The sequence below is a fragment of the Nanorana parkeri genome, unplaced genomic scaffold (genome assembly GCF_000935625.1).
Source record: "Nanorana parkeri isolate BGI_ZX_2015 unplaced genomic scaffold, ASM93562v1 scaffold1727, whole genome shotgun sequence".
Lineage (NCBI taxonomy): Eukaryota > Metazoa > Chordata > Amphibia > Anura > Dicroglossidae > Nanorana > Nanorana parkeri.
The window spans coordinates 200,053-214,037 of NW_017307995.1; the positions used below are offsets into that span (position 1 = coordinate 200,053).

At 40.3% G+C, this 13,985-nt stretch overlaps 1 protein-coding gene across 1 annotated transcript in view; it reads right to left on the reverse strand.

Annotated features, from left to right (window-relative positions):
• GTF3C1 (general transcription factor IIIC subunit 1) overlaps window positions 1-13,985 on the reverse strand; it is a 102,349-nt gene that overhangs the window by 43,263 nt on the left and 45,101 nt on the right. The window contains exons 24-27 of the mRNA XM_018571292.1: window positions 12,244-12,367; window positions 7,402-7,537; window positions 6,310-6,388; window positions 2,434-2,607 (exon numbers count right to left, since the gene is read on the reverse strand). Of these exons, the coding sequence (XP_018426794.1) occupies window positions 2,434-2,607; window positions 6,310-6,388; window positions 7,402-7,537; window positions 12,244-12,367 (513 nt within the window). The remainder of the gene's footprint in view (window positions 1-2,433; window positions 2,608-6,309; window positions 6,389-7,401; window positions 7,538-12,243; window positions 12,368-13,985) is intronic.

The window sequence follows — 13,985 nt, forward strand, 5'->3', positions numbered from 1 at the left end:
TCTTACATTTAGTACACAGTTGACTAGATAATAGTGGCACATTTTAAATTGTATGTATAGCCAAACCTTTTTTTTTGTTTTGGATAGAGCAGGGACAGGTTAAATCTCCTATCAAGTAATTCCTTTGCTTTCTGTGTCCTGATGAGGAGATTGCTCTTCATTTATTGTCTTGGAGATACAAGTGCAAGGAATTTCCATCTTAGACAGTTGTGACCTGTTTTTTTTATATTTGTGTGTGTGTTAACAAGCATGCTTTATTCTTCTGTCACTATTTATTTTTTTCTTAGTACTACAGGCAGTTATTAACAACTATTTCCTGCTAACCCTTTCCCCCACTATTTTGCCCAGGTAATCCCCTCTCTCCAGTTTCTCTAGGGTATCATTATATTCTAATTCTATAAATCGCAAACTCATCATATGCTAATTTAAATCTCCTCCAACCGAAATACATGTTAGTCATAAGCTCCAATTAACTCACAAATGTTTGAAACAACACTTATTATTGTGTTAATGTATGCATCCAATCATCAGAGTATCTCTTACTGATCTGAATTTAATAATTAAAACTTGATTTTTGTTGTAGAAAAACTACAGCATTTTGCAGATTCACAAAACACTGCTTTATTGTAACAACCTATACCAGTTACTCATTAGATAATTAGACCTTGCTTGTCCAGCATGTTCTGTGAAAAACCTGGATTTTTGTACTCCCTGTCAAATGTCCTTGGAATTTCATTGACGGGCACAGGATGCCTGATGCCAAAATGGCCAAGAAGCACTCGGCAGAGCATGCCTTGATCGGATCGTTCCTTAGAATCAACATTTCAAGCAAAGAGTTCTCCTCATGTTAACTGATAGAATTATACTAGAAATAAGATGGGAGAGATCCATTAGCCCATTTACACAGTAGTGAAGGGCCGTCATCATGAACTGTAATTGCGACACAAATGGAGGATTAGTGTGGAGTAAAGCTGGATCCCTTGCCATACGTTTTGTCTAGTCCCCTAATGCTTGGCAGACTAACATTGTGGTCATAATAATAGGTTGAATGCATGGTCTGCTGGCATAAACAAGGCTCAGAGTCTGTAAACATTTACCTATGGGATCCTTAAATACTGGCACACACTCAACAGGAATCATTACAGCTTTGTTAAGGATAGGACATCACCAGATTAACCATGGGAACCACCTAGATTTTGATAAAGGTCTCCTCAAAAGGGTATTGGATTGCAAAACATTTGGTAGATGTAAATAGTTTAACATGAGTGCCCCAGTCAGCGTACAATACATCTAGGAACAGTGTGTAGGGGAAACATTTTAGCTGTCTTAGTGCCTCTTTAGGATTTTAGACTGGTAAGCAGCACTTGTGGAATTTACAGGGTGCTACTTAATCTTTGGTATGTTGACAGGCACCTCATCAGTAAGAGACAAAATGGTCTTGGTCAGCCCCTGATGCTGGCTGCCTGTGACTCCTCAGGGACAATCTCATACTGCATGGTCTTTCGAGGCTCCCCATTAGATAGAGCTAATGCAAATGAAGGCTCAGGGGCCGCTAAGGTTGCAGGCAGATCAGATAATGATTTTGCAGAGGAAGGCTTTGAGACAGCAATAAACACTGCAATTTGGTCCATGAAATCCTGCATAACTGCGGTGAAACCCTCCCAGGTTAAAACCAGCCACACTCGACAGAGCCAATGAATGAAAGGACTTAAGCAGAGGGCAGTGTTCTGGGCTGTCAGTGTCAGGCACTTGTGGAAGGACACTCCAGGCCGCCCCAGAATTGTTAGTGGATGGTGAGCAAGAGACACCCAACATAGCTGTAAATACATTGTACCTTGAATACTCCTGAACGGACTGCTGGAAGATGGAGAGGTTCAAATGGCTGGGGATGGCCGAGTCACTGTAGGCAGCAGCAAGGACTAATCGAGATGGAAGCCCTCTTGTGATTAGGAGCACGGGCAGTAAGGTTGAACCTCATGCTGAATGCTGGGAAATTAGGCAATACTCCACCTAGTGATGCACCACTCAATTACTCAGTGTTTAAGGTCTGCCCATGGTCTACTCAGGTCTAAGCTATTGCTGATTATTCACTGATCCGGATAACTGCATAAAGAGACGAGCTCAAGCAGTTTGTAGATGAAGTTTTGACACCAGCAAAAACTGAGGCATGCTGGGAGGTGGAGGGGTTATACCAGGCTGGTCACTTTTTTTTGTTTGCCAATGTCTAAATCCTCCTGTAGGTGGCAGTATAATCCAACTGTCTCTGAATACTGTGTCCATCCATGAATGATAAAGAAACTACATTTTTGAGCCAGTACAGAAGATGTTAATGAGACTGGCAACCTAAATAACACATGTGGGGTTTAGGTAACTGCAGGGAAGCTAAGACAGTTCATCAGAAAAAAGATGAAAATCCAACAATATATCACTTACTCTTTTTCTGCTTTACTTTCTGCTTTTTTTCTAGGTGTTGCTTCAGTTTTTTTCGTTTCCGGTTTTTCCCTCCACAAACCCGTTTATTGCGACACACTGTAGTTTCCTTTACCATCTCAATAAGCTCTCCACTTTCTGACATTCTCATATCCCCAAAGACTCTTTCCTTTTTACCTAAAAAATTAAAAGGAATAAAGTACTATTTATTAACAGTATTAATTAAATTATTACATATAATAAAAGCATAAGAGTTTATGTAAACGCAAATGTTATAAAATCACCCCCTACATACAGTCTGTCAATGAAATCTGGCTTTGCTACTTTTGCTTTAAGCCACACGCTCTGGCATGAGGAGGCCATATATTTAAATCCCCTCTTAAAAATCTGATACTGAAAAAGGTGTCCTGTGACAACTCTAAAATGTTGGATTTTGTAATGTGTTTCTTTGACAGAAAGGGAGGCAAGACTCTCAGCCAAGTGGGGTAAAGATTTCAGCAACTTCCAGAGAAGAAAGGATGGCAAAATATCTGTGCAGTTACCATTTCCCTCAAGCCTAACTGAAGGCTTGATTTTTTTTACTTTTTAAACAGTCAGCCTGCATAACAAGAAAATAATAAAAATGAGCTAGACTGCTGCCCCCCTCCCCCAAAATAAAAATAAACACTTCATAAAAAAGAAATTCATACTTTTACTTGTGATACAGCCTGGGTGCTTAACAAGTACAAATACCTAGGCTTCATTTCGCTTTTAAAAGACATTTGCTCATCTATAACTAGCCATACCCAAGTATACATACAGGAAAACGAATGCAATGTGACATATATTCAGTAGAGGTTCATAAATTTGGCAAAGCAGCAAATGCATTTATTAATTTTGTAAACATTTGCGTGGTGACTGGGGATAGTTAATTAAGCAAAGTGCAATACTGAGAAGTAGCAACCCCAGTAAGCAATGACAGCTCATTGAAATGTGTTCTCAGAGATCTGTAAGCTTTCATCATTCAGTTACCGACTTCCTGAAAATATTGTCTAGCTGCCATACAGCCCTTTAGGGAGAGATGGAATATAATGGGGCAGATATGTCAAACAGGGGTCTAGCGATAATAGAGGGTGAAACAGGGGAAGATGGGGGGAGGGAAATCAAACTGGATAAGGAGATTCCCATCTGGCAAACAAACATTCAAGATTATAGTATTAATTGTACCACAACAAAAGATACAGCAATTACAAGTGAAAAATTAAAAAATGGCTGGAATGGTTTGTTTGCCAATGCCAGAAGTCTGCACAGCAAAATGGGAGAATTGGAAGCTTTGACGCATGTGGAGAACTATGATATAATTAGTATTGCTGAATCTTGGCTTGGTTCTTCACATGATTGGGCTGTTAATATTCCTGGCTATGCGCTCTTTCGGAGAGACCGGGTAAAACGAAAAGGTGGCGGTGTATGTCTCCATGTGTGAAGTGAGCTAAAAGTTAGTGTTAAAGAGGACTTTAGTGATGGTGAGTGTGATGGTGCTGAGGCGTTATGGGTGGAGTTGTATACTGGTATGCATACCGCAAAGGTAATTCTTGGAGTTTGTTACAGGCCCCCCAGAATTAATGGAGAGATAAAGACTCAGCTCCTTAAACAGAGAGAAAGGGCTGCAAGGGCGGGGACAGTAGTATTAATGGGAGATTTTAACTATCCTGACATTGACTGGCATAATGGCACTGCTGGAACAGTAAAGGGGCTGACATTTATAAACTTATTACATGGCAATTTTATGTTACAGTTTGTAGAAGCCCCAACTAGAAATAATGCTCTGCTGGATCTGGTAATCTCAAACATTGCAGATCTTATTACAGATATTCATATAAAAGAACATCTCGATAACAGTGACCATAGTATGATCTCATTTAACTTAAGTTGTAAACAACATGCACATACTGGAAAAATAAAAACACAACTTCAGGAGAGCAAAGTTTCCCATGCTGAGGGCTGCTCTTGAAGACTTAGACTAGGAGGGAATATTTTCATCAAAAAATACGGAACAAAAATAGGAATGTTTCAAAACAATTGTTCGCAACACTACGGCAAAATATATTCCTTTAAGCAATACGTTTAAAAGGATAAAATTAAAACCCACATGGCTCACATCCAATGTTAATTAAGGAAATAAAGAATAGGAAAAGGGCGTTTAAAAAATATAAAAATTAAGGAACACTGTCGTCATTTGAAAGCTACAAAATATGTAAAAAGGAAATAAAGCTCGCAAAGATTCAAACGAACGGCAGGTTACAAAAGTGCAAGATTAACCCCAAAAATTCTTTAAATGTATTCATAGTAAAAAAAAAAATCAGGTCTGAGCATGTTGGCCCCTTAAAAGATAACTCAGAGTTGGTAACTGGGGACAAAGAGAAGGCAAATCTATTCAATACTTTCTTCAGCGCTGTGCACACCAAGGAACAGGATGTAACTCAGGTCCATAATGGGGATAGCTGTGCCATAGCTTCTACTGAACCACAATGGCTGACTGACTATTGATGTGGTCCAGAAACAGTTAGACAAAATTAAGGTGAAGCACCTGGAACGGATGGCTTATACCCACGTGTCCTCAAAGAATTCAGCTGCATCATTTCAAAGCCATTGTATGTCAGTTTTAGAGACTCTCTAATGGCTGGCTTGGTACAGATGGATTGGCGTAAGGCCAATGTGGTGCCTATATTTCAACAAGGTATCAAAGTCTTTACCAAGTAATTACAGACCTGTAAGTTTAACTTCATTCGTTGGCAAGATACTTGAAAGTTTGATCATGGATCACACGCAATTGTTTTTGCTTGAAAAATAATATCAAAAGCGATAGTCAGCACGGATTCACAAAAGACAGAAGTTGTCAAACAAACCTACTTTCTTTTTATGAGGAAGTGATTAATAAATTGAACATAGGAATGGCTGTGGATATAGTATACTTGGACTTTGCAAAAACGTTTGACATAATTCCCCACATGCGGCTAATGTAGAAGTTAGGGTCAATAGGTATAGAGTAATTTAATAGAAAACTGGCTTAAAGACCGTATTCAGAGAGTGGCGATCAATGATTCATACTCTGAATGGTCTGAGGTTGTTAGTGGTGTCCCCCAAGGTTCAGTGTCCCTTACTGTTTAACCTATTTATAAATGACACAGAACCTTTGCATACAGAAAGGATTCTTCACAGTTAGAGCTGTGAAAATGTGGAATAGACTCCCCCAGGAGCTAGTTTTACTAGCTCAGTTAATTGCTTAAAAAAAATCTGGATGTATTCCTAAATGCACAGAATATTACTGGATATTGAGTTCTCATTAGGTATATTAAGCATCAGAGATTGTTGATCCAGGGAATATCCGATTGTCTTATGGGATCAGGAAGGATTTTTTTCCCCTGTTGGAGCAAAGTGAACCATGCTTTATAGGGGTTTTTTTTTGCCTTCCTCTGGATCAACAGTGGGTAATTGTGGGCATAGCGTTCTGTTTAGGCTTTTCTTCTTTCTTTTTTGCATATCTCTATAGGTCGAACTCGATGGACATGTGTCTTAGTTCAACCTGACTAACTATGTAACTATAAATGAATGACCTATAACAATTGCGCAGATCAGCATGGACTTTGCTGTGACTTTACTTGCTACATGCCTATTCAGGGTCAGTGACTCAAGGTTTTGAAGCTAATGATGACGATACAATAGGCTTTTTCACAAGACGGTCAACGATGGCAGCCTACATATATTTCTCAGTAGCGGCTTTTTCCTTAAAGAAAAACTGAATTGGATAGCATGGATTACTACACTTTGCACATTGACCTTTCCAATGTTTTACAGAAGGTCTGGCTATAATGAAAAGAAAAATATAGAATGTAATATTACCATTTGAGCCAAGAAGTAACATGGGTTTGTTCAGAAAGGTCTGAAGTCTTAGAGTAAAGCCTTGTTGTGCATATTTAGTCTGAAAAAAAAAAAAACAGTTTAATAAGTAATCTTATATAAGCAGAAAACAATTATTGCCAGCATATTACAAAGACTGATTCTTTTCAAGAACAAAATGCAAATAAAAAAATAAACTTTAAAGGAGAACTATGGGGTTCTATCTTTTTTTATGAATGCATTCCTTAGGCTAAATAAGTAAATAATGTAATTTACTGGAATTAGCCAAATAGCTATTTAAGTTTAATAGAGTGGAGAGTAATTTTAAACTTTTATGACTGTTATTGCTACCTCTGACTGCATCAGTGAGACACCTGTCACACCAGGATGAGAAATAAGCAAATGAGGGTCATCAAGACAGACAAATCTACTAAATAGAGATTTCCTATCACTTGCTACCTCTCAAGCCCACTGTTACCAGGACCAGAAGGGAATTCAGACAAATATAAACCTGACAATTATTCTGACCCACTAGATGCGAGTTCCCCACTCTATTTTACTATAAAAAGGGGCACTCATTCTAAAACCCAATGAATGCCTCAAGCTTTAAAATAACTTTTTTCCCTTAGGGTAAAATGCTTCCTACTCTGATTAAATATCTTTGTCTGTAATGTCCATTCAACCTTTTTCCTTATTTTGTCTCTCTGTATTTTTTTTTTCCTCTTCATACTTGCTAACTGGCTTCCTTTGTTATTATTTACATCTACTTCTCCCTTCTATTTCCACCCCTAATAACACACCTTGTTAACGTTAGGACTCCCATACAAACCAATACTATACCTTCCTTAGCTGCATACCTCTGTCAGTTTGAATAATCTTTGATAAATGTTCTATTTCTCCAGTAATGTAAGCTACTTTGGTCCATGGTAATTATCAAGCTGCTTATGTGTATGATTCCAGATGTTTTGTCCTTTTTGCATTTTAACACCAATACAAAGTGTAGTATTACAGTATATTATTTTAAATTACCAAGATATTGAAAATTCATATGAAAAAATAGAACCAATAAGAAACCTTGATGCCAAAAACACCAACCTTTTTGTTGTTATTAACAATGTAGCTTATCCAAATCCAGTTCCGTTTTAAATGGCTATAGAAACTCGAATCAAGCCCACCAGCTCCCAGTCCATCTCCAGGAATCGATCCAGCATCGACCACTTCTTTACTTCCCCTTCAATTTAAAATACACTAATTATTTTTTCATTCCGACAAGACTTCCTTAAAAAAAGGATTTGCGATACACTAATACTCCTGTATGCCTACTTATGCACATCCTCCTCAGAACCCAATGCCTGAGCCATGTTGGCATGTCAGTAATTTAAAATAATAAGGAGCTTAATTTGTTCACAGTGGCTATCCCACCCTCAACTTTCTTTCATCTTATTTCTGGTATGCAGGTGAAAACCGGATGTTGAGAAGATTGAGTACTAGCAAACAAAATCTGTAGGCCAACTCAATATAACTCCTTCTACAGCAAGCATGCCTCAGTTTCAGAGCAAAGCAGTACCAAAACCACGATTGTAGAAGGATGGATAATGGTCAACGGACTACAAGAAAAGGTTTTTACGGCGAGTACAAAGATCCAATGTTTTTTCCGTCCATTGAGGGCCACAAAGTCTATAACCTTTGGAACCTCCAAAAGCAGTCCAACTGAGTGTTGGGCAATGAGCCGCTTGAAGGACCTTGCACTCGAAGGTGGCATCAGATGAGGCCAAAACATCTATCTAGAAAACGTGTGAACAGAAGAGACGAGGTTGTAGTGTTGCAAATCTGGAAAAAGAGATGAAATGCCCAAGAAGCACTCACACATCTAGCAGAGCGTGCCATGCAAGAATGGAACCTGATCCTTGAGACCATAAGCTTGAATGATGGTCTGTCTGAGCCAATGTTGCTGAGTTGGTAGAGCTAGAAACCAGTGCACACTTTTGAGGTACATCCGGGATGAAAGAAGGGAATTCGTTTTTCTGAAAGAAGCAGTGGCTGGTAGATAGATTCTCACAGCCCAAACCACATCCAGATAATGGAGGGATATTTCCTTTTGGTGAACTGGAGATAAACAAAGACAGAAGAATAGTCTATAAAACAAGACAGAAAGGCGGCCCTTGACAGTGCTGCGATCCAAACACTGGTTTAGACCCAGCTGCAAGGAGGAGAGGATCTGTCCCACAAAGAAACTTTTAGGGTACAAGCTCCAAGGCTCACAGCAAGCGAATTAAGCCTTCCACATGTAGACAAACCTGGAGGAAATAAAATATCTAGTTTTTAGCATCAAACAATCACAACTTCATAGAGGTCCATCTCTCAAAACCTGGGCTGTGAAGCAGGATGGAAAAAATTGTCCTTCTGACAAAATATATTGACGATCTGGTAAAACCCATGGAGTGTCCACCAGAAGTCTTGCCTGGGCTAGTCCGCAGTAATGAGGATCATCAAAATGTCCTCCATCTGGATCCTGTGAAGTAGACAAGGAGGAAGTTTCAGGGGAAGAAAGTTATAGATCAAGGTGTACGAATTCCACAGAGCCTCTATTGCATTCACTACATCTGCTGGATGATGCCTGTACTTGGAGACAAATCTGTCCAGTTGTCCACTTTCCAGATTTAGAAGCTGTTGGGCTGAAGAAGCCTGCCTGCTTGCCAATTGTCTATGTCTGGAATGTAGATGGGGCACAAGACAGGAACATCTGTTCTGTCCATCTGTAATATACTTACCTTTCCACAATCCGGCTCCGGAGTTCACAGCCAACTCTCCGGCTCCCACAGACTGCAGCATCACACAGTCCCTCCTCCTCAGCTGTTTTAAGCCAGGAAGTTCAATTGCACAGCATTCAAGCAATGTGCTGGCGATGAGCAATTGAATCCTGACCGCTCGCCAACCTGACATGCTGCATTCGCCTCAACTCGCCTTCCCTAGTTGGATTCATCTATCCGAGTGGATCATCCTTTGAGCAAACACCCAATCTGTTGCTGATACCCATCAAGCCAGCCTCTTCATCCTGTTCCCACACAGCTGCTGTAACATCTTGGAGTCAGTTATTATCACGTACCTGGTCTGGGAGACTGGATGGGTGAGGAGGCTTCCCTTGCACCTCGTGTCTTATGGCCTTTGGAGGATGGTGACAGAGGCCAGTCAGACACCTAGTGGCACGAGTGCCAGTGGTTATGAAACCGTGCAAGCAGAAGGGTAATCCAGATATCGTAGTCAAGGCAAGCCGAGGTCAGAAGCCGGGAGGTCAGATGCAGTACCGAGGGAATATGAAGAAGAATAATCGAATAAACAGTCAGGAGGTCAAAAAGGCAGGCAGCAATTGAGGAAAGTAGTTGAGGCAGAAACAGGTCAAAATCCAGGTAATCGATGATCTTCAAGACAAGGCAGGGAACAGGATACAATACACAAACAGGTGAGAAGACAATCCAGCAAGTGACATGCTGATCCAGTTTATATAGGGAAGTAGGCCAATCATGTACGTCACTTCCTGTGCGCCTTTGGCACGTTTTTCTTGTAACTCGCGTCGTATGCGCATCACTTCCGGTGCGCCATACGGCACGTCTTTCCGTGGGAAATACTTGTTGTGCGCATGCGCCTGTTTACCCTCCTAGCGGGACATGGCGCATACGCGGAACGGGCAAGTTGCTTACAGTTATTCCTCTAACCTGGACAGCCTGATCCTGTGAACTCCTGACAGCACAATCGCAAGTACCTCTTAAACCTCATTGCTCAAACTTACTGCAGTTATATATTCCTTGCTATAGTAATACAACCATTCAGTACCTATGTGAACGCATAGACATTCTGGTTATATGTACTGGCTTATGAAGGAATACAGCCAGTATCTATGTATACTAACTAACTTATATGTATATAACATATGGATACTGTTTATATGCAGTGCTATATGAGGTAATACAGCCATTCAGTATCTATGTGAATGCATGGACATTTTGTTATATGAAGTGTTATATGAATTAATACATCCATTACAGTATCTGTTAGAACGCATGAACATCTCCTCATAAGATACCCATCCACTACACTGGACTTATTCATAGAGTGAAGTAATCATTTTATTGCAATGGAACGCAGTTGAGATCCAAATTAGTTTGTCCTATAATCGTTACACCAAGACAGATCTGATCTATCTTTCTTGCCACGGCATGACTTCTGGTTCCTCCCTATTGGATGATTTATGCAACTGCCTTAGCATTGTCTGACTGAATTCTTATCAGAGCACATTAAAGCAGGATGGTCCAATTCTGCAGAGACAGCCAAATTGCCTGGAGTTCAAGAATGTTGATTAGGAGAGGAAAGTCTACTGTATCAACAGGGTGCCCATGACTCCTCCCCAGCCCAACAGGCTGACATCCTTCATGAGGCTCTTCCAAAAGATAAGAAGGAAGACTTACCTGATGCTAGAGCTGGATTCCTGAGCCACTAAGCCAGGGGTCCTCAATGCCAAACAAATTAGCCTGTGCAAGAATGTTGGGTTGTAGAGCTCTGGAGTAAAACTAAGCAAATGGAACTGCATTAAAGGAGGTGAACAATTAGGCCCAAAACCGGAGAGTTGGATGACTCCTGGACTTGAGAGATTGGAAAGGAGTTCACAATATCTGAAGTTTCTCCTGTAGAAGAAAACACTCCGGCCTGACCTGTGTACAGGAGTAGACTAGACCCAAATACTGCAAATAATGACTTGGTTCCAGTGTCAATTTCTGAAGGTCTAATTAGGTCTAATGGTGAGGTTAGCATCCTGGTTAATCCCCGAAGTGCAAATGAAAAGCTGAAGGACATGGTCATGAATTGGTGCTGTAGGGGCCCTACTGCGAAGCTTTGATGAGCTGGGAAGATGAGGACATCAGCCATCCATCTGATGTCCACATTGTTTAAGCTCATTTAATTTTTAAGTTCTGTATAGAGTTGAAATGGTTTAATTGCTGGAAGTGAGCTGAATCTCTCCAATGGGTACACAGAATTATAATAATTTTTTTAAAATTTTGAACAAGTTGTGAAGCTTACAACCTCTGTAAGGTTTTTTATAGCTGGAGAATGCGAAGGAGAGTGGAAGACACATTTTGTAAACTCCAGAGATGAGTGACTTACACTCATCCCCATAGTTAGAGCCGACGTGTGACAATGAAATTGGGAAGTGAGCAAACGCATACCGTTGTTCGTTCACTACCTGATCATCTCCCTGTAGAGAAGGGTGATTGTCCGTCACCACGCCCCGCAGGGATTCCCCCTTCCTCTCTCCAGCGCTGACTGGAGGAACTGATGGGGGAGGGGCTGGCTCTGCCTCTAGAAAACGCAGAGCCCGCTGTCATTCAGCCAGCTGGGTGGTTCTCGACATCTCTCGGGAGATGGACTGGTACCCTTGAGATTGTCCATGCTTTTCCACAAAAACTTGGAATGCAATTATTTCTTCCAATTTGGAGAAGGTGCCAATAATTTTGTCCAGTCCAGTTTTGCGTGGAACATTTGGCTTTTTTCTTTCTCCACTTTTTTGTGTCATACCAATACAAACAAAAGAAATGAAGATGAAAATGCCTGAACATTTGTAATTGCAACAATTTTCTGCGCAAAGTGGTGCCAATATTTTTGGCCATGACTGTATGTATGTATCAATGATATACACAAATTGTACATTAAAAAATCGCACAAATCTCTGGAGCCCCGAAGCCAATGCTCCATAAAAATGACAGTTGCCTCTTAACTTTTGAGCTTTTTTATAGTCTAGTCTTGGAGCTGGAAAAGTATCAGTACTTGTACCAAGTACGGTACTTGGCATCTGAACATCCCTACTTCAATGTCAAATTCAATTTGAGAGAAACATTCAGAGCCCAAATATTTTGATCAAAACATGTTCGAGAAAATGGTACATACATGACACTCTCTAGAATGTTACACTTTCTCTCCAGATTCTGTTGTTCTTCAGATTCTGCATCGATATCTTGTCCTGGCACATTATCCTTATTTAGTTTCTTCCCACGAGAGTTGCGTACAACTCCTACAAAATAAAAATAAAAAAGCATATATATTAGCAATCTAACACAGGGTTAAAAATAAAATGAGTCATTTAAAAAAAAATGTGGCAGAGTTAAAATGCAACTGTCTCAAATGTTTGGTGTACTGCTGTTTAGGAGTAGGATGCTTTTCGTGTTCTGCAGATCACTGGGGAATGGTATAGTGCAATTAACGCACCTAAACAGTTAAACAGTACACAGAATTATGTGCCATATTCTCCTGCTGTAACTTAAATAAGTCAGTAGTAGGATTAGGGTAATCAAAGAATACCTATCATTTGTAGCCTTTTTGGTCCAGGTTAACTGATGTTTTGTTGCATTGACAGGACTGGTTCAAGTTTAACTTACTGTATGTTGGATATGTAAAAATGTACTGTTGCCTCTTTCAGTCTTTCATTTCTATACATTTTTTTCCTACTAGGAATTTACATATTCTTTCACCGATTTCACTTTCTGCACTTTTATTTCTGCTAGGGTTTATGAGCTATACTCATGCTGTGCAGGGAATTTTCTGGAAGTGTTAGGTTTCCATAAACTTCATTAATCTTATTTTCTATCAGACACAGCTGATTGGTACAGGGGGTTGCATCATTAAGATTTATAAATGAGTGTTGTTTTACTTTGTATGCTGTTTATTTTGATATTTGTGAAAATTTAATAAAACACTATTTCTGCAAAAAAAAAAGATTTATAAATGAGGAGGTATGACAACCACTGAGAAATTTTGTTTCTGGGCTGGGTTGTTGAAGTTCCAGTGAAGGGTAATGGTAAGGAACTGAGCAGCTAAAAGCCAAGCACTACCATATGCCAGCCTGGGTTTGGAAGGATGGCTGTTTGGAATGGAGGTATTTGAAGCACATAGCAACATCTACTACCTGCTGTCCTGGTAATCTAGTGAAGGAAAAATAAGAAGGAGATTTGTTGAAAAGCTCTGGCTGGCTGTAAGCGAGTTCAGGAGAAAGGCTTGCAACTGACAGTTTCTATAACAGCCAATGGAGGAAAAGCTGCACAAGTACGGTATTGGAGTAACCAAGCTGGTTTAACCCCTTCGTGACTGACGACGTACAGTGTACGTCGCCAGCATCGGGGCTGTTTAAACAGACTCCCGGCGACTTTTGCCGCCGGGAGTCTGTTTAAACTTGTAGAGCCGACCGTCGGCTTTACAACAGAAGCGATCCTGGCGACTTACCTGTTGCCAGATCGCTTCTGCGTCCCGAAGAAGGGGCCGCCCCCCCCCCCCACCGGGGCATTAAATTTGTCACTAAATTTTGGGGTTTAATAAGGAGTTGCGCTAATATTGCGCAACATAAAAATTTTCAACTACCACCATTTTATTCTATAGGGTCTTGGCATTCAGAAAATATATAATGTTGGGGGGTTTTACGTCATTTTCAGGCCTAAAATGTGGAATATAACATGGGTGCAAAAAATGAAAAAAGGGCCTCAGTCATGAAGGGGTTAAAAGGCAGCCGCTTAGGCTGTGTCTCCTGCAATAGGTCACTTGATCTGAGGTATGAAACATGGGGTATAAATAGTAATGGGAGGGCCAGTGGCGGCTGTGAGGCCTTGCATTTTTATTGCAAGGTCTGATTTAAGTTGTCA